Source organism: Neoarius graeffei, chromosome 7 (genome assembly GCF_027579695.1).
Source record: "Neoarius graeffei isolate fNeoGra1 chromosome 7, fNeoGra1.pri, whole genome shotgun sequence".
Lineage (NCBI taxonomy): Eukaryota > Metazoa > Chordata > Actinopteri > Siluriformes > Ariidae > Neoarius > Neoarius graeffei.
The window spans coordinates 96,631,562-96,650,459 of record NC_083575.1 but is presented as its reverse complement, the minus strand read 5'-3'; the positions used below and the strand labels follow the sequence as shown (position 1 = coordinate 96,650,459).

The 18,898-nt window shown below is 42.9% G+C and overlaps 1 protein-coding gene across 1 annotated transcript in view; it reads left to right on the top strand.

The window, feature by feature from the left end:
• dnajb14 (DnaJ heat shock protein family (Hsp40) member B14) overlaps positions 1-17,827 on the top strand; it is a 33,201-nt gene extending 15,374 nt beyond the window's left edge. Inside the window, exons 3-8 of the mRNA XM_060926604.1 lie at positions 6,626-6,771; positions 7,387-7,575; positions 8,157-8,236; positions 8,532-8,641; positions 16,682-16,854; positions 17,063-17,827. Of these exons, the coding sequence (XP_060782587.1) occupies positions 6,626-6,771; positions 7,387-7,575; positions 8,157-8,236; positions 8,532-8,641; positions 16,682-16,854; positions 17,063-17,187 (823 nt within the window). The 3' untranslated portion in view covers positions 17,188-17,827. The remainder of the gene's footprint in view (positions 1-6,625; positions 6,772-7,386; positions 7,576-8,156; positions 8,237-8,531; positions 8,642-16,681; positions 16,855-17,062) is intronic.
• Positions 17,828-18,898: the final 1,071 nt, after the last annotated feature.

Below are 18,898 nucleotides of genomic sequence, written 5' to 3'. Positions count from 1 at the left end.
AAAACGAGTTTAAATGACGATTACTGCCGACTTTTTTCAAACTTTCCTGATTGCTATCAAAACAAACAAAACTTCTGGCTTGATTGCATCAGCATTCGAAAGAGGGCGTGCGTGTCTTTTTGACAACGTTGGCAGATGTTGGTGACTTTGATTTCCGCTGTACGTTTTACTTCCGTCCTACGATGTCTCGCACAGGTCTCAACGAATCTCGTTTACGGCCGTCGCTTTGACATACGGACTGATATATTACAGAGCAGATTTCACACACTCAGAACTTGCTATAGCAGCGACAAAATAGCGATCAAACATGCATTCCTGTATTTAATAAAATGAGAAATAGAATGTTGATTTAATAAATTTGTCTTCAGTTCTCCTTTAAGATGGACAGCGATTGATGAAGGCAGTAAAGGAGTCGTTTGGGAGTCAATTCTTGTTGGTGAGCCAAATAATTTCATGTGACTCATTACGTCAGATCAATCGTTTCACATCTCTCTCTGCTTATATTCCTGCTAATAATAATAATAATAATAATAATAATAATAATAATAATGCACTTAAAACAACAAATTAATATTTTATAATTGTTGTACATTAACATGTTAAGCTTCATGTTGATAAACTAGTGAAGTAACAGTTAACACATTTTATTAATTGATGTAAACATTAGCAAACTCCACCTGCACTGACTCTATCAGTCCGTGACTCAGTAATCCACATAAACGAGTGTAAATTACAGCTCCACGTGTTTCAGGACTGAGGCTGATGTTTCAATCACCAACCACTCGAACATCATCTCCGGGCAGGAGACGTTATTATTCACACACTCGCTGTTTATCTTCCTGAATATTAAAAGCGCCGTTCGCTCTACGGCACATCAGAGTCCAATCATCTGCATCCTTCAGGTCTCTGAGTCAGACTGTAGAACGTTTCTCACAGTGATGTTAAACACCGATGAGCTCTGGGTCTCTGTGAAAACTCTGCACTGTCGTCGTGATCCGAGTCTCAAATCCAAAACTCTGACCTTACATTCAAGAGTCTTTACTGATCCAGAAAATCAGGACACGGAACGGAGCTTTCGGTCGGTTTTTAAAACTCCGCCTTCGTGTGTTTAATGGAGGAAGACTGCGAGTGCAGTGTGTCAGGACTCGGGAGAGTAAAAGACTAAAATAACACGTAATTTAAACACACAGCTTGTGTGAAGGTGACTCGCAGAAATGTTTCCGAATATTAGCACAAAATCCGTCTTTGACGTTTCTAACATTAATCTGTAAAATACAGGAATGAAACAATAGATTTGGATTTTCTCTCCTTTGTAAATCCCCAGTTTGGGAACTGAACCAGTCGAACAGTCTCTCAAACTGAGAAAGGGAGCGTTAACAAGCGCTCAGCGTTAACGAGTGTAACGAGCGCTCAGCGTTAACGAGTGTAACGAGCGCTCAGCGTTAACGAGTGTAACGAGCGCTCAGCGTTAACGAGTGTAACGAGCGCTCAGCGTTAACGAGCGCTCAGCGATAACGAGTGTAACGAGCGCTCAGCGTTAACGAGCGCTCAGCGATAACGAGTGTAACGAGCGCTCAGCGATAACGAGCGCTCAGCGATAACGAGTGTAACGAGCGCTCAGCGATAACGAGCGCTCAGCGATAACGAGTGTAACGAGCGCTCAGTTAACGAGCGCTCAGCGATAACGAGTGTAACGAGCGCTCAGCGATAACGAGTGTAAGGAGCGCTCAGCGTTAACGAGCGCTCAGCGATAACGAGTGTAACGAGCGCTCAGTTAACGAGCGCTCAGCGATAACGAGTGTAACGAGCGCTCAGCGATAACGAGTGTAACGAGCGCTCAGCGTTAACGAGCGCTCAGCGATAGCGAGTGTAACGAGCGCTCAGTTAACGAGCGCTCAGCGATAACGAGTGTAAGGAGCGCTCAGCGATAACGAGTGTAAGGAGCGCTCAGCGATAACGAGTGTAAGGAGCGCTCAGCGATAACGAGTGTAACGAGCGCTCAGCATTAACGAGTGTAACGAGCGCTCAGCGTTAACGAGTGTAACGAGCGCTCAGCGTTAACGAGTGTAACGAGCGCTCAGCGTTAACGAGTGTAACGAGCGCTCAGCGATAACGAGCGCTCAGCGATAACGAGTGTAACGAGCGCTCAGCGTTAACGAGCGCTCAGCGATAACGAGTGTAACGAGCGCTCAGCGATAACGAGTGTAAGGAGCGCTCAGCGTTAACGAGTGTAAGGAGCGCTCAGCGTTAACGAGTGTAAGGAGCGCTCAGCGTTAACGAGTGTAACGAGCGCCTGAGGCAGGAACATTGAGTGAAACTGTTCATCTCCCAGTTTCAGCCTTTTACAGTCCCTGCTTTTCTCACCGTACAGGAAAAACAGTAAATGATATATTTTACAGCGCACACTTTTTTACACTGTGACCTTGAATTAGAAAAGGATCCGGAGCTGGATGGTGAGGAGGCGGAGCCTCTCTGCTTTCTCCACGCTGTGGTCGAGTCTCACGCTGCACTCGGGGATAAATTATACAACGCTGTCGTGATGTCATGTTCACACTGACACTACGCAGGACACCTGATCTCTCTCTCTCTCTCTCTCTCTCACACACACACACACACACGCAGAGGAGACAAGAGAAAGCAGGAGACTGTGTGTGTGTGTGTGTGTGTGTGTGTGTGTGTGTGTGTGTGTGTGTGTGGTTAAGCAGGTAGCACACAGTGAATAATGGTGTGTAGTGTTTAATCTAATCCAGGATCTAATACTCTCACACTCTACACACACTGCTGTTATTGTGAACACTGGGTCTCGAGCCAAGGCACAAGTTCATTACCCTTCAGTGTTTATGCGCACTTCATAGGGAAACACTGTCGCCTTACTTATACACCCTGCATAGTGCGCGACAGCGATGCACCCTCAGACACTTAACCTCCTAAGGCCCAAGCTGTTTTTTTACATGCATTTTTTTATTTCTCTTTGCTATTTGGGCTTATTAGAACCTGATTAGAATAAAAACTAAGCATCATCTTTTGATAAGATGTACTTTTAGAGAAAAAGTATGTCCACATATGTGGATTCTTGTTCCGAATTTCCATAAAGTGCTGTCCACGCATGTGACCGCTAAGCCCTAGGAGGTTAAACATTGAAGATCATGTTTTCTCATAATTTTCTGTTACATCATGTTGCATCACACACACTTTTTGGCCTGTGAGTGTGTGTGTGTGTGTGTGAGTTTGATGTCCCTTTGGAGTTACTGAGCTACTGTAGTGAACACTGAGACTCGGGTCTACGAGACCTCAACGTCCCCCTGGTCCTCCTGACTGTGTGTGTGTGATGTACTTTGCAGAAGCCTGAAAACACACAGTACGCTATCTTTGTTCACTCGGACCGAATCATTTATTCCCCAACCTCCAGGAATCGGACCAACACACTTTTTTTTATTACTAGTTTCTCTCACTCCGTAACACTAACACACACACTCGTCAGTGTATTAGTCACGGAGAAGGTGTTGGATTTGGAACAGGACTCGCACAATCGTGTGTACACACAATGAACTTTTGCTTTAAAACAAAGTGACAAAGTCCAAACATGCAGTGCAGCTGTAGCGACTCTGTAGGATGTGGCCAGATCTAATCTCAGGTTCTGTTCTATTAAACCAGTCTGAGTGAATCTGAAAAGTGAGTCTGTAATAAATCTCTCTGTAATCTGCAGTTATTCTGGGAGAAACCTGTACCGAATCTCTAATTACTCTCTGTACATAATGAATCTCTAACGAATCTGTACCAAATCTTAAATGAATCCTGAATGAATCAGTAACAATACGGTACAGAATCTCTAATGAAATGTTCCTCAAACTTCTAATGATTCTCTGTCGAGCTCTAATCCGTACCGAATTCCTGACAAACCTCCATCGAATCTCAAATGACTCCTTAATGAATCAGTAGCAAAACTGTATCAACTCTCTAACGAATCTTTACTTAATCTTTTAATGATTCATTAAAGATTCTCGTAAAAATCTGGACCAAATCTCCAACGAAGTCTTTTTTTAAAAAAATCTCTAACCAAAACCATCTGTAATGATTCAGTAATGAGTCTCTAATTAATCTGTACCAAGTCTCTAATGAATCTTTACCGAGTCTGTAATGACTCAGTAATGAGTCTCTGTTGAGCAAACCTCGAATGAAGATACAGAAGGACTCCTTACCTGTCTTAGCCCCGCCGCCCATCAGATGGCTTACGCTGCATTCGACTTGGCAAGGAATTCTATAGTCGGCGCTCAGAGTTACATTGTTGTTTTTAGCCGTGGTGTGTTTGAGTTAGAAAGTGGGGGGGAAACATGGAGTTTTTGTGTTTTTTATCATCATGACGTTATCCAGCTAAAGTTAATGTTCCTGAAGTCTTTACTTTCTGAAAGCTGTGTGTTCAGAGTGACAGACCTAACCAGATCATAAACAATTAGAGAAGTGATGCTTTATTTACACTTTATATCACGTCATGGACCAAAATCCCAACTTTCCGAGTGGGAATTCCAAAGTGAAGTGGCGTTTTCTTTGGGTTTTTCCGAGATGGAGGTTGGAAGTTCTAAGAGTTCGTGTATCAGGATGGTGAGTTAATGAAGAGTTCGTAGTGAGCGTTAGTCTAGCTGGTAATTAGCGCACTTATTAACCATCTCAGACACACACACACACACACCCAGGGGGTGCAGTCTCCTGTTCAGGCAACATGCAGTGTGTGTTGCATCTGATCTCTCGGCGCTCTGAAACTCATTCAGCTCTAATTTACTCTCCGGAGCTTTTAATGTGGCTCAATCTCTCTGTTCTCAGTGGCATTGCTGTCTGTCTGTCTTGCGATGTGTGTGTGTGTGTGTGTGTGTGTGGTGTTAACATTCTGAGTGACACAAACTGACCTCGGTCAAGTTCACTGTTTAATTTGCACCAGAAATTCAACACAAATGCAAAAGAAACGACAAATTTTGATTAAAAAAATCAGCAGACTCGGAAACCGTGGCCTAAAGGTTAGAGAAGCAGCTCTTGGACTGAAAGGTTGCCAGTTTGATTCCCTGGACCAGCAGGAATGGCTGAAGTGCCCTTGAGCAAGGCCCCTCACTGCCCCCCAGGCTGCTGTGGTGCTTCACTCTGGATAAGAGCATCTGATCAGTGTCTGTAATGGAATATAAATAACCCCTGCATTCCTGGTGCAGTGATTCCCAGAAAGCGGATTTTAATCGGAATAACATCAGAAGATTAGTGACATCATTATTTATGTTTTACTGATTTGAGAACGTGAGCATTTTGTGATTTTCAGCATTTGTTCCTGAATGCTGAGAGACTTTTCCATGCTGTGGGATTTATAATCTCACACTGCTGTTGGTTTGTTGCGTCGGAAATCATTAAAAACACACGCGCGTGATTAGACAGCGGACTCGGTTGTTATGGTAACACTGAGACTAGACCTCAATCTGTGCGCGAGTATCTTGGATCAGATTCCATATAATATGAGCCATTCCACCGAATCGGTGCCATTTCCGTCCCTAGAAAACTATATGTATAAATGCACATAAAAATGTACTTTAAAATACATTTCCTTATTATGCAGAATGTCCTGCACATTGATCTGATTGCAAATTTAAGATATATAATTGTAAGGATTAATAAAAACTACCTAAAACACTGAAAAATAGCATGTGTTACCTGTCCCCGCACTCTAACTTTATACTTAACTATGAAATATTATGATTAAAATCCTTCAGAAACAGTATTTCTTTTGCACTGTTGTGTGACTCCATATCCTATCCATGGTTTAAATATATTTTTTTCATAAGAAATCCACAATATCTTAGTTAAAATACACATTTTAGTTGTGTCCCTGGGTTTTCACTCAGTCCTGTTACCCAAACATATTACCCCATCTGACAAATTTGGAACATTCCATAAATCACATGCTCAACAGGAAGTTACATCAGTTGTGTCTTCTGAAGGCCATGGGAAGACCAAAAGTTAGTTCTCTCATTTACTTTTCTGTATATTTGGTGATTTTTTTTTTTTTTTAAACTTTGATAAGGTCAATGTCAACATACTGTCCTGTTACTTAAATTATTTCTTAGATGATGTTTATTTTAAAAATACAGATTTTTGGTAAATCACTAGAATGTGCTAAGTGTGGTCATGCTATTAGCGATGACGCCATGTGGCTTAATTCCATGTATTAGCTAATCCTAGGCTAAAAACTCAGTCCTGTTACTTTCAGTCCTGTTACTCATATAAAGACTATGCAGCCATCTTTGACTTCCAAACCTTGTAAAAAAAATAAAAAAATAACATAGCCTGAGGTTGACCAATACACATTTTTGAATAGTTAAATGTGTGTTATTATAATCAGTGTTGAAAAGATATAACAAATTAAGTTTAATTTGGGAGTGGTACAGCAAGCAAGTGGCACCCATTCGGTGGAATGTCCCATATATAAATACAAAGTTCCGAGTGTAAACTCCAGTTTAGGAATCTTACGATCAGTTCAACTCGGAATTTTCAGTAGGAATGATTTCATTTGGATTGGTGTGTGTGTGTGTGTGTGTGTGTGTGTGTGAAAACGGACAGTGTTTCCTGGAGCTTGTCTTGTGTGTGTGCGCAGGATAAAGCGGTGTAAGGACTACTATGAGGTTCTGGGTGTCAGTAAGGATGCTAACGAGGAGGAGCTGAAGAAAGCCTACAGGAAGCTGGCGCTGAAGTTTCACCCGGATAAAAATCACGCTCCCGGAGCGACAGAGGCCTTTAAAAGTAATTCCTCATCCGGATTCTCTTCAGTCACATTCCCAAAATATTTATTCCACATGGGTGTGTACTGTGTGTAGATGCTTATAGTGTGAGTTTAAGACCCAGGATTCTGTACGACACTATCGGACTGTACACCTGGGATCAGAGGGAGAGAGGGAACGAGTAAAGTGACAGCAGTAAGAATGGAGGAAAGGAATTAATTAATGAAGGGAAGAATACTGGAAGGAAGGGAGTGGGAAATAAAGGGCAGATGGATGGAAGAAGTGACTGAAGGAAGGAAGGAGTCAAGTTGATTTTTTTATAGCGCTTTTAACAATAGACACGAGAGAGAATGAGGGAGGGAGGGAGTGCGAATGGAAGGAAGGAAGGAAGGAGTGCGAATGGAAAGAAGGAAGGAGTGAGAAGGGAGGAAGGACAGAGTGAGAATGAAGGAAGGATGGAAGGAGGGAGTGCGAATGAAGGAAGGATGGAAGGAGGGAGTGAGGAGGGAGGGAGGGAGAATGAAGGGGTGAATAGAGGAGAGATGTTGGAGGCCCTTATGGGTGATTGATCCAGTGTGTGAATGAAGGGAGAGAGGGAACAATGAAAGGACTGAAGTTGTTTGTTTGTTTGTTGTAGAGATCGGGAACGCGTACGCCGTGCTGAGTAACGCTGAGAAGAGGAGGCAGTACGATGTGAGCGGAGGGGAGGAGCCCAGCAGCCCGGGACACGGCGGTCACGGAGGATTCGAGTTCCACCGCGGCTTCGAGGCCGACATCACGCCTGAGGATCTGTTCAACATGTTCTTCGGAGGCGGTTTTCCCGCCTGTACGTCTCTCCATTGATCCTCACTTTATACACGCTTACACACACGCGGTCTCGCTCGCTGGGGCGGGCGCACAGCTGTAATAAACACGGTGATCAGAGGAACACCGTTACACACACACACACACACACACCCGTCATCCCCAACGAGCCGCTGCGTGAACGTTTCAGCCGCCGCAGGACTTTACTTTCCATAAAACACTTAACACTGGCAGTAATGAAGCACGCTCAGCCCGGAGAGTAGAAATAGAGCTGTGCGCGCGAGTGTGCGCGTGAGTGTGTGCGCGAGTGTGAGAGAGAGTCGGACGTCGGATTAAAAACAGCTTCACACATGAGGGAAAGGGTGGGTATTTAAAGAAGGACTGGTGCGTTCTGGGAATTCTGGGAGCGTGCTGACCTGATTAACACGTTTCTGCCTTTTTTTAAACACATTTAGTCAGAGAAGTTTGTTTGTTTGTTTGTTTGTTTTAGATGATTTGTGATGTTTATAAACAGGACCTCAGTAATAAAATCCATTAAGGCACCATGAATGGAAATGTACTGTACATCAACAGTATAATAAACTGTGTGTGTGTGTGTCTCAGCGAGTACGTTTGCTAATGGCCGGGATCGATACACTCAGCCGACGGAGCAGATGAGGAGGGAGAGAGAAGAGCGAGGAGACGTACGTGGGTCTTTTCTTTATGTTCATCCATGTCACTTTATTATTTAAATCATAATCCATGAAAATGATTCGATACTGTGATCCGAATATTTCACTCAGTTCATCAGTAGGGTGAGGAATTCATCTGTCTCTCTCTCTCTCTCTCTCTCTGTGTCTCTCTCTCTCTCTCTCTCTCCCTTTCTCTCTCTCTCTGTCTCTGTGTCTCTCTCTTGCCCTTTCTCTCTCTCCTTGTCTGTCTCTCTCTGTGTCTCTCTCTCTCTGCCTGTCTCTCTCTCTCTCTCTCTCTCTCTCTCAGGGAGGATTCTCCATGTTTATCCAGCTGATGCCCATCGTGGTGTTGATCCTGGTGTCTGTTCTCAGTCAGCTGTTGGTTTCTACTCCTCCATACAGCCTCTACTCCAGACCGTACGCCCATTTTCTCTTCTTTTATTCCCTCTCTCTCTTTAAGAGGGTGAATGGTCTGTACTGTAACCTGTATATTTCTGTATACCTGTAGCAATAGATACTAATAACGCCGTATGAAGGGAATAACCACACGGGAGTGTGCTGTTACAGGGAAAATAATCAGTGCTGGGGCGGGCTGTTAACACCCTGGAGCTGATGGTTTTCCTAGAACAGTCCAGCACGAAGTGTTCTATAATCGTAGCACTTCATCTTCACAAGTAACTGAGCAGAAAGGAGAACGCCGAACTGCACTCACGGTGTAAATCTGACCCCGGGAGGGTGTGTGTTTGAACTCCTTTTGTACAGCACCAGTTCCTGATTAGATTTAGACGGATTAAAACTTCACTAAATCCTTCACTAAAGTATTGTTTTCTTAAGGGATGTTTTGAGGTGCAGGTGTGTGTGTGTGTGTGTGTGTGTGTGTGTGTGTGTGTGTGTGTGTGTGTGTGTGTGATGATATGGTTGACTGAGCACAGAATGGAACTAGTTTAGATTGATTTTTTACTTTATTGATCCCAAGCTCGTCCCAATATACAAGAATAAGGGAGATGTACAGAGCTGCAGTAATTACAGAGGAATAAAATTGATGAGCCACACCATGAAGCTATGGGAAAGGGTGTTGGAGGCAAGATTGAGAAGAGAGGTAGCAATCTGTGAACAGCAGTACGGGTTTATGCCAAGGAAGAGCACGTCGGATACAATTTTTGCTTTAAGAATGTTAATGGAGAAGTACAGGAATCCAGCCACTGGGGGTGCATAAGCGTACTCTTGGCGCCAGTCCCAAGCCCAGATAAATTGGAGGGGGTTGCGTCAGAAAGGTCATCCGGCATAAAACTGTGCCAAATCTAACGTGGACTGAAAAGAGAAATACCATACCGGATCGGTCGGGGCCCGGGTTAACAACAACCGCCTCTGGTACTGTTGGTCAACAGGGTGCCGGTGGAAAGTGTGCTACTGTTGCGCCAAAACGGAGAAGGAGAAAGAGAGGGGGGAGGCGTGTTAGGAGAGAGCGTGAAAGATGGAAGGGAAGGAGCTTAGAATTGAGGGTAGGAACACTGAATGTGGGAACACTGACTGCAGGGATCCCAGACGTCCGCTATTTAGCAGAATTCCGCTATTTTTCTAGCCAAAGTGGTGGTGAGTTGTTTTTTTTTTGTTTTTTTTTAAAATCTCTTGTATATCCGTTAAAAATATGTTTAAGTAAAATGACCAGCAGAATACGTTCTGATTTGGTTTGCTTGTTTAGCGATGTTTTTGTCAGCTTCGTTTGTTCTCGTTGACATTCGGGAGCACTCGGAAGTTAAATTGATGTAAATACCGCGAGACTGTACGCGATAGAACGAGAAAACAATATGGCTGCGCCCATTTGCTAGAAAATGTGTTTTAACTCCGTTCGTGCTTTTGTTTCTAATGCGTTGAACTTAATTCAATATGCAGGGCTGTGAAATTTCCGCGGATTCTGTCGCGAAAATATCATCTTCACAAAACGTCTATTTTTGCATTAAAAATCATTTGGGGGGGGGGTCTACTCGGTTTTAATCGCCTTGCACGAGACTGGCGGCTCAATACAGCCGGACTCGCGGAGTTTTATGCCAGCTGAGCGTGGAACACGTCTTGACTGCGACTCAGGAGCAGTGTTGCCAGATTGGGCGGTTTCAAGTGCATTTTGGTGGGTTTTGAACATATTTTGGGCTGGAAAATGTCAGCAGTATCTGGCAACACTGCTCAGCAGTGCATGACAGAGCTAAAAAAGAGCTATTGCGTGACCTGGCACCGCGTACGTGAATTCTGTACTTACAGGGTGTAAGATCAGACATAGTTAAGATGCCATCAAAAAGGAAAGCTAAGGTGGTGTTTGAGAGATGCAAAGAGGGCTAGAAAAGAACACACAGACAGACTGAAGGAAAATATGAAAAAGAACAAGTTTGCAAAACTGAAAGAGATGGTGTTAAAGAAAAGAAAATTAAAAGACTTTCATTAGATGCTGTTTGACAGACTATGAACATTTTGTAAATAGCTTTAATAGAGGAATGCAAATACTATAGAACTAATAACTAATAGCCTTACTGAAAGATGAATTGAAAGAAATAGCTGGGAGTGATGCAAAGAGGAATAGAAGGAGCCAGAAGTAAAAGAAAAGATGTAAATAATATATTAGATAAACATTAGTTTTTTTAAACTTTTGCTCTGTAGACAAGAGACATTGTGACAGATTCTTGGAAAAAGCCAGGACATAATACAAGAATTAAGTGTAATTTGGAAGACAGCAGGTATCTCTCACTTAAATATTGAGCATGATTTTTCACAAAGTCATTTTGAAAGGCCTATCAAAGTTTTCTTTTATTAACATTTCTTTAAATTATTTACACATTTTTTTTACTTTTATTTTGATTAAGAGATAAAATACATAGGCACTTATTAGATATTTCAAGGTATTTTACATGGATCTTTCATTTTAAAAGAGAAAACTGTTGATAGGTATTTTATATGGCAAAATGAAGACCAAGACTAGTCAAATATTTACTTGTTGAGATCAATTTTTTACTTGCAGGAAATGCTCAGAATACACCATATAACACCTAAAATGGCTTGGTGTCTGGGGCCCTGCGGGCCCCAGACCCCCGGCTTATGCTGGGGGGCTGTGCCCCCCAGACCCCCCCCTTTTCCTCGGATTTCTTATTTACAATTTCACAGCCTTGAATATGTCGTGGAAAAAAGATATCGTCCATAAAAGAGATAGCGGAACGGTGTCCAGGTTAGAAGTAGTATATTCTTCAAAGCTACATTTTCATCTAATTTTTATAAATAATTTTTTTTTTGCCACTTATGTCATTGATTATAAAATATGGCATCAAATAGATACACATTATTGTTAAATTCTGTTGCTTTTCTATGTTAAATCTATGTAAAAAATGTGTTCTATAGCATCTTTAAATGTTAAAATCTCAACAGCTTCAGGGGGTTTGCAGCCCCCTTGACCTCTGCTGATAGTTTCTTACATTCCTCTATTTTTTTTCAATTACTGCTGGGATCCCTGTGACTGGCAGAGCGAGAGAATTAGCAGGTACGATGGGAAGAAGGAAGTTGGACATTGTGTGTGCAGGAGACGAGGTGGAAAGGAAGCAGGGCCAAGAACATTGGAGGTGGATGCAAGTTGTTTTCTTCTGGAGTGGATGGAAAGAGAAATGGTGTTGGTATTGTTTTGAGGGGAGAGTTGGTCAACAGTGTGATTGATGTGAAGAGGGGGTCAGATAGAGTGATGGGCATGAAGTTGGAGATCCAAGGAGTGGTAATCAATGTTGTGTGTGCGTACGCCCCACAGGTTGGATGTGAGAATGAAGAGAAAGAGTCTTTCTGGGAAAAGATGGATGAAGTGGTAGAAAGAGGGAGGAGCGCGAGCTGATAGGAGCGGATTCCAACGGACATGTTGGCGAGGGAAACCGAGGGGATGAGGGCGTGATGGGCAGATATGGTGTAAGAGAGAGAAATGTGGAAGGGCAAATGGTGGTTGAGTTTTCAAAGAGGATGAATTTGGCAATAGTCAATACATACTTCGAGAAGAAAGAGCAGCACAGGGTGACGTTTAAGAGTGGAGGAAGATCTGCACAGGTGGACTACATACTCTGCAGAAGGGGTAACCTGAAGGAGATTGGAGACTGTAAAGTGATGGCAGGGGAGAGTGTAGCTAGACAACATCGAGTGGTCGTGTGCAGGATGAGCTTGAAAGTGAAAAAGAGGAAGCGTGAAATAGTGGAGCCAAAGATTAAGTGGTGGAAACTAAAAGGTTGAAGATCAGAAGGAGTTTAGGGAAGAAATGAGACGAGCATTGAGTGGTCATGGAAGTCTGCCAGAAGATTGGGATACTACTGCTGTACTAGTAAGAGAGGCAGCAAGGAAGGTGCTAGGGTGGTCATCAGGAAGGAGGAAGGAAGACAAGGAGACATGGTGGTGGAACAAAGAAGTGCAGGAAATTATAAAAGAGAAGAGGCGAGCAAAGAAGAATCGGGACGATCAGAGAGACGAGGAAAGCAGGCGGTTATACAGAGAGACGAGACAGAAGGCAAAAAGAGCGGTAGAGAAGGCGAAAGCAGGTGCATGCCAGGAGTTGTACGAAAGACTGGTGACCAAAGAAGGAGAGAAAGACCTGTACAGACTAGCTAGGCAGAGAAACAGGGAAGCGAGGGATGTACAGCAGGTAAGAGTGATGAAAGATGGAAATGGAAATGTGCTGACAAACAGAGAGTGTATTAAGAAGGTGGAAAGAGTACTTTGAGGATTTATTAAATGAGGAGAATCCAAGAGAGAAAAGGTCAGATTCGCTGGAGACGGCAAATCAGGAAGCAGAGTTGGTTAGTAAGGATGAGGTGAGGGCAGCCATGAAAAGAATGAAGACTGGGAAAGCAGTCGGACCAGATGGTATCCCGATTGAGGCTTGGAGATGTTTGGGTGAGACGGCTGTGGAGTTCCTAATGAGATTGTTTAATAAGATCCTAGAGAATGAGAAAATGCTAAATGAATGGAGAAAGAGTGTGCTCGTCCCAATATACAAGAATAAGGGAGATGTACAGAGCTGCAGTAATTACAGAGGAATAAAATTGATGAGCCACACCATGAAGCTATGGGAAAGGGTATTGGAGGCGAGATTGAGAAGAGAGGTAGCAATCTGTGAACAGCAGTACGGGTTTATGCCAAGGAAGAGCACGTCGGATGCAATTTTTGCTTTAAGAATGTTAATGGAGAAGTACAGGGAAGGCCAGAGAAAGCTACATTGTGTGTTTGTAGACCTGGAGAAGGCATACGATAGAGTGCTGAGAGATGAGTTATGGTACTGTATGAGAAAGAGTGGCGTGAATGAGGAGTATATCAGAGTGGTGCAAGACATGTACAGTGGTGCTTGAAAGTTTGTGACCCCTTTAGAATTTTCTATATTTCTGCATAAATATGACCTAAAACAACATCAGATTTTCACACAAGTCCTAAAAGTAGATAAAGAGAACCCAGTTAAACAAATGAGACAAAAATATTATACTTGGTCATTTATTTATTGAGGAAAATGATCCAATATTACATATCTGTGAGTGGCAAAAGTATGTGAACCTTTGCTTTCAGTATCTGGTGTGACCCCCTTGTGCAGCAATAACTGCAGCTAAACGTTTGCGGTAACTGTTGATCAGTCCTGCACACCGGCTTGGAGGAATTTTAGCCCATTCCTCCGTACAGAACAGCTTCAACTCTGGGATGTCGGTGGGTTTCCTCACATGAACTGCTCGCTTCAGGTCCTTCCACAACATTTCCATTGGATTAAGCTCAGGACTTTGACTTGGCCATTCCAAAACATTCACTTTATTCTTCTTTAACCATTCTTTGGTAGAACGACTTGTGTGCTTAGGGTCGTTGTCTTGCTGCATGACCCACCTTCTCTTGAGATTCAGTTCATGGACAGATGTCCTGATATTTTCCTTTAGAATTCGCTGTATCATTCAGAATTCATTGTTCCATCAATGATGGCAAGCCGTCCTGGCCCAGATGCAGCAAAACAGGCCCAAACCATGATACTACCACCACCATGTTTCACAGATGGGATAAGGTTCTTATGCTGGAATGCAATGTTTTCCTTTCTCCAAACATAATGCTTCTCATTTAAACCAAAAAGTTCTATTTTGGTCTCATCCGTCCACAAAACATTTTTACAATAGCCTTCTGGCTTGTCCACGTGATCTTTAGCAAACTGCAGCCGAGCAGCAATGTTCTTTTTGGAGAGCAGTGGCTTTCTCCTTGCAACCCTGCCATGCACACCATTGTTGTTCAGTGTCCTCCTGATGGTGGACTCATGAACATTAGCAAATGTGAGAGAGGCCTTCAGTTGCTTAGAAGTTACCCTGCGGTCCTTTGTGACCTCGCCGACTATTACACGCCTTGCTCTTGGAGTGATCTTTGTTGGTCGACCACTCCTGGGAAGGGTAACAATGGTATTGAATTTCCTCCATTTGTACACAATCTGTCTGTCTGTGGATTGGTGGAGTCCAAACTCTTTAGAGATGGTTTTGTAACCTTTTCCAGCCTGATGAGCATCAACAATGCTTTTTCTGAGGGCCTCAGAAATCTCCTTTGTTCGTGCCATGATACACTTCCACAAACATGTGTTGTGAAGATCAGACTTTGATAGATCCCTGTTCTTTAAATAAAACAGGGTGCCCACTCACACCTGATTGTCATCCCATTGATTGAAAACATCTGACTCTAATTTCACCTTCAAATTAACTGCTAATCCTAGAGGTTCACATACTTTTGCCACTCACAGATATGTAATATTGGATCATTTTCCTCAATAAATAAATGACCAAGTATAATATATTTGTCTCATTTGTTTAACGGGGTTCTCTTTATTCTCAAGGGTTCACAAACTTTCAAGCACCACTGTATGAGAACAGTGAAACAGCAGTGAGGTGTGCAGTTGGAACGACTGAATGGTTCAAGGTGAAGGTGGGACTCCATCAAGGATCTGCTTTGAGTGCTTTCTTGTTTGCCATAGTGATGGACAGCTTGATGGACGAAGTGAAGCGAGAGTCACCATGGAACATGATGTTTGCGGATGATTTTGTGATATGAGGTGAAAGTAGAAAGGAGGTTGAGTTGGGTTTGGAGAGATGGAGGGATGCATTGGAACGAAGAGGAATGAAGGTGAGCAGGAGCAAAACAGAATACATGTGCATCAGTGAGAATGGGGATGAGAGTGTAGTGAAGATGCAAGGAGTAGACGTAAAGAAAGTTGGTGATTTCAAGTACCTGGGGTCAACTGTGCAGGAAAATGGGGGCTGCGATAGTGAGGTGAGAAAGCGAGTGCAGGCAGGGTGGAGCAGGTGGAGAAGGATTTCGGGAGTCATTTGTGATCGGAAAGTCCCAGCAAAAGTGAAAGGTAAGCTGTATAAGACAGTAGTGAGACCAGCTGTGATGTATGGATTGGAGACCGTCCCCTTAACGAAGAGACAGGAGGCAATTAGTTCACTGTGCATGAGGCCGATGAGCTGTTGCCATGGCGTCCGTCGTCCACAGTTCAGTTAAATCGTATCCCCTCCATCAGTTCTCCACGGATTTCTGTTCCGGTTGTTTTGTTTGAAAGAACTCATCACTCCGCACAAAACTCAGTCATTGTTTTGGTCAAGTTTTTTGCTAACGAGTTACTAATTAGGCCAAATTAACAAATTTTCCAGGCCTCTCACTAGAATTGTATCTTGTCTCTGATTTCTCATCAATTTCAGTTCTGATCGATGTTTTGGGTCGATCTTCCCTCAGGGAACAAAACTTGGTCGTTTGTTTGTTGATTTTCCTGTTGTTTATTTCCGGTTAAATCGTGTCTCCTCCCTCAGTTCTCAGTGGATTTCAGTTCTGATTGTTTTATTTGAAAGAACTCGACCTTCTGTACAACACTCAGTCATTGTATTGTTTTGCGAACAAATCAGTTATTAGGTCACTTAACACATTTCCTTCTGACTAGAATGGTATCTTCTCTCTCATTTCTCATCCGATTCCAGTTCTGATTGATGTTTTGGGTCGATCTTCACTCGGGGAACAAAATGTAGTCCTTTGTTGATGTTCCTGTTGTAAACAGTTTGTGGTGGAGGTTGGCTCACTCTCTCGCTCTCTCTCTCTCTCTCTCTCTTTCGCATCGTCACATTTCAGTTCTGTTTGATGTTTTGTTCGTTGTGGTTGTTTTGATGGCAGGACTGATGAGCTCCTACGCCCCTGATGTTCTGGTATTTGCTAGCGTAGCATTTTCTATGTTCATTTACTTTTGTTTGTTTATGAGAACGTGAACAGTGATGTGAAAGCGAACAGCTTGTGTGCTCCAGTCTGACTGAAGGAACCCAAACGAGTTCGGAGCAGGATTGATTTTAAATGTTTGCTAGCGGTGTTAATGTTTGGTTATTTGATGAGGTGAGATGAGCTGTTTTGTGTTTAAACTGGCATTTACTGTGTGTGTGTGTGCGTGCGCGCATGCAGGTCGACCGGTCAGACGTTAAAGAGACAGACGGAGAACCTGCACGTGGATTATTACGTCACCCGAGACTTCAAATCAGAGTATAAGGGCTCGGCGCTGCAGAAGATCGAGAAGAGCGTGGAGGAGGATTACGTGTCGAACGTGCGCAACAACTGCTGGAAGGAACGACAGACGAGTACGTTTCCTCACTAATCAGTGATTTACATACATTTTTGGTGTCCAGTGTGAGTGATCTGTTGCTATAGAAACGATAACGGACTTCAGCGAGTGCTGCAGTTATAGAGAATTAATCAGTCAACACCTTCTGACCAATCAGAGTCCAGAACTCAGCAGCAGCGTTGTTTGATTTCATTCATAAAGTTGTGTGTGTGTGTGTGTTTCAGAAACAGACCTGCTGTATGCAGCTAAAGTGTACAGAGACGAGCGTCTGCGCAGGAAGGCCGAGTTCATGACCATGGATAACTGTAAAGAGCTGGACAGACTAAACGAGTTGTTCCGCGGTGGATGAGCGTCACTCTGCACGGACTCTTAGCACATAGATACGACAGAATATTTACAAAATATGTATATGTCACAAATGTAAATGTTTTTTAAGGAAAGAAATCGGGACGTTAGGAGAGAAAACGTATACTAAAAAATTAACGTCTGATGTACTGTGAGATCTTTTACTTCGAAACCGTTTTCATCCTCATCATGATTCGTCGCTGCTTACAGCTGAATCCCTGACACCATTGTACCTCTGAAGAGTTCTAACACGCTGAAGGATATCAGATCAACTCCCTACCGTTCCTGGTCTCTGCTGCCTCCTGACCTCACGTTAGACTTCCTGAAGCTCATCAGGGAGGCGTAGCTCCTCTCCCACAATCCTTCACGTCTATAGTGAGATGTAAACTTGAAGAAAACTGCGTTTGCTCCTTCACTAGTCCACACCGAAGCTCCATGATCATGATCGGTACCGACAGGAAGTGATTTGAGCAGAGTGGTTCCCCCCCCGAAGTCACGGTTCTGCTGGATGGACCACAGAGTTATTTTTAATCCACGTTGTACATTTTATTTCTGAATGTTTGAAACTATTTAAGTCTTTCGAGAATCAATCTATTTCTTCATTGCTCGACTAATCATTTGAATAAAGTTTAAATTATTAATGACTAACTGGATAAAGCTGCTTACTCACTGTCTCTGAAGCTGACCTGCTGCAGTGTGTTCACTCTGAGAAAGAAAACCAGTCAGGAAAAAGGTACATAAACAGAAGGGGCGGGGCTTAAAGCAGATGACCAACGAGTTTCAACTCTGGGTCTGTTTCTGTCTTCAGCATAAAACTTGTATTGTTAACAAGCTGTCTATTAAAATGTAAAACACACACAGTGTGATAGCGAAACCTGCTGGTTAAATTAGCAAGCTAATAATTACATAGCAAAGGAAGTATTGTACAGCCTTTGTGTTGGTATAAGAATGTTGATTGAAAGAAGAAATATATGAAAGAGAAAGGTACACTGTGTAAGACAAAAACTGAAATAATCTCCATTGAAAATAATTACAGTTGTAAAAGACCTGTTCAAAAACATGATCGGAGACTGAACTGGAAAAGGAAAAAACAATAACAGTGAAGCGGAGTGCTATAAAGATCTTTAAGGAATGGGGGGTTAAGTGGAGAAAATAAGAGGAGGGAATGAAAGGGGAAAAATTTGATCAGATATGACGCTTTAACACACAAACCAAAGCCACATGATGGGAGTGGTAAGATGGCGGCTAGATGGCTTCACTCATCTCTACAGCGGGGAATAGGCTCTGAGCTCTCCAGAGTTTATACAGAGCTCAGTGTCTCCTACCCACAATACATTGTGTGCAACATACTGTATCGCAGGATCATTAATAATGGTACATGATTGACTCACTTCATCCCTGAACCTGTTCATGGTTTTTTTTTTCTCTCTCTCTCTCTCTCTCTCTGTGTGCATCTCATGTAGTTTCTACGTTATACTGTTGCGTTTTGCTGCAGAACACAAAACAGCTGTGTTAAATAGGGATCGACCGATATGTTTTTTTCAGGGCCGATACCGATTATTATGGAATTGGGATGCCGATAACCGATATGTGCAACCGATAAATGTAAACATTATAATTCACATGAAATTAAACATAGCACACACTGACACAGACCTTCATATCCATGAAATGTATGTTTAATTGTAAAATTGAACATGAAATTTTGTGCAGGG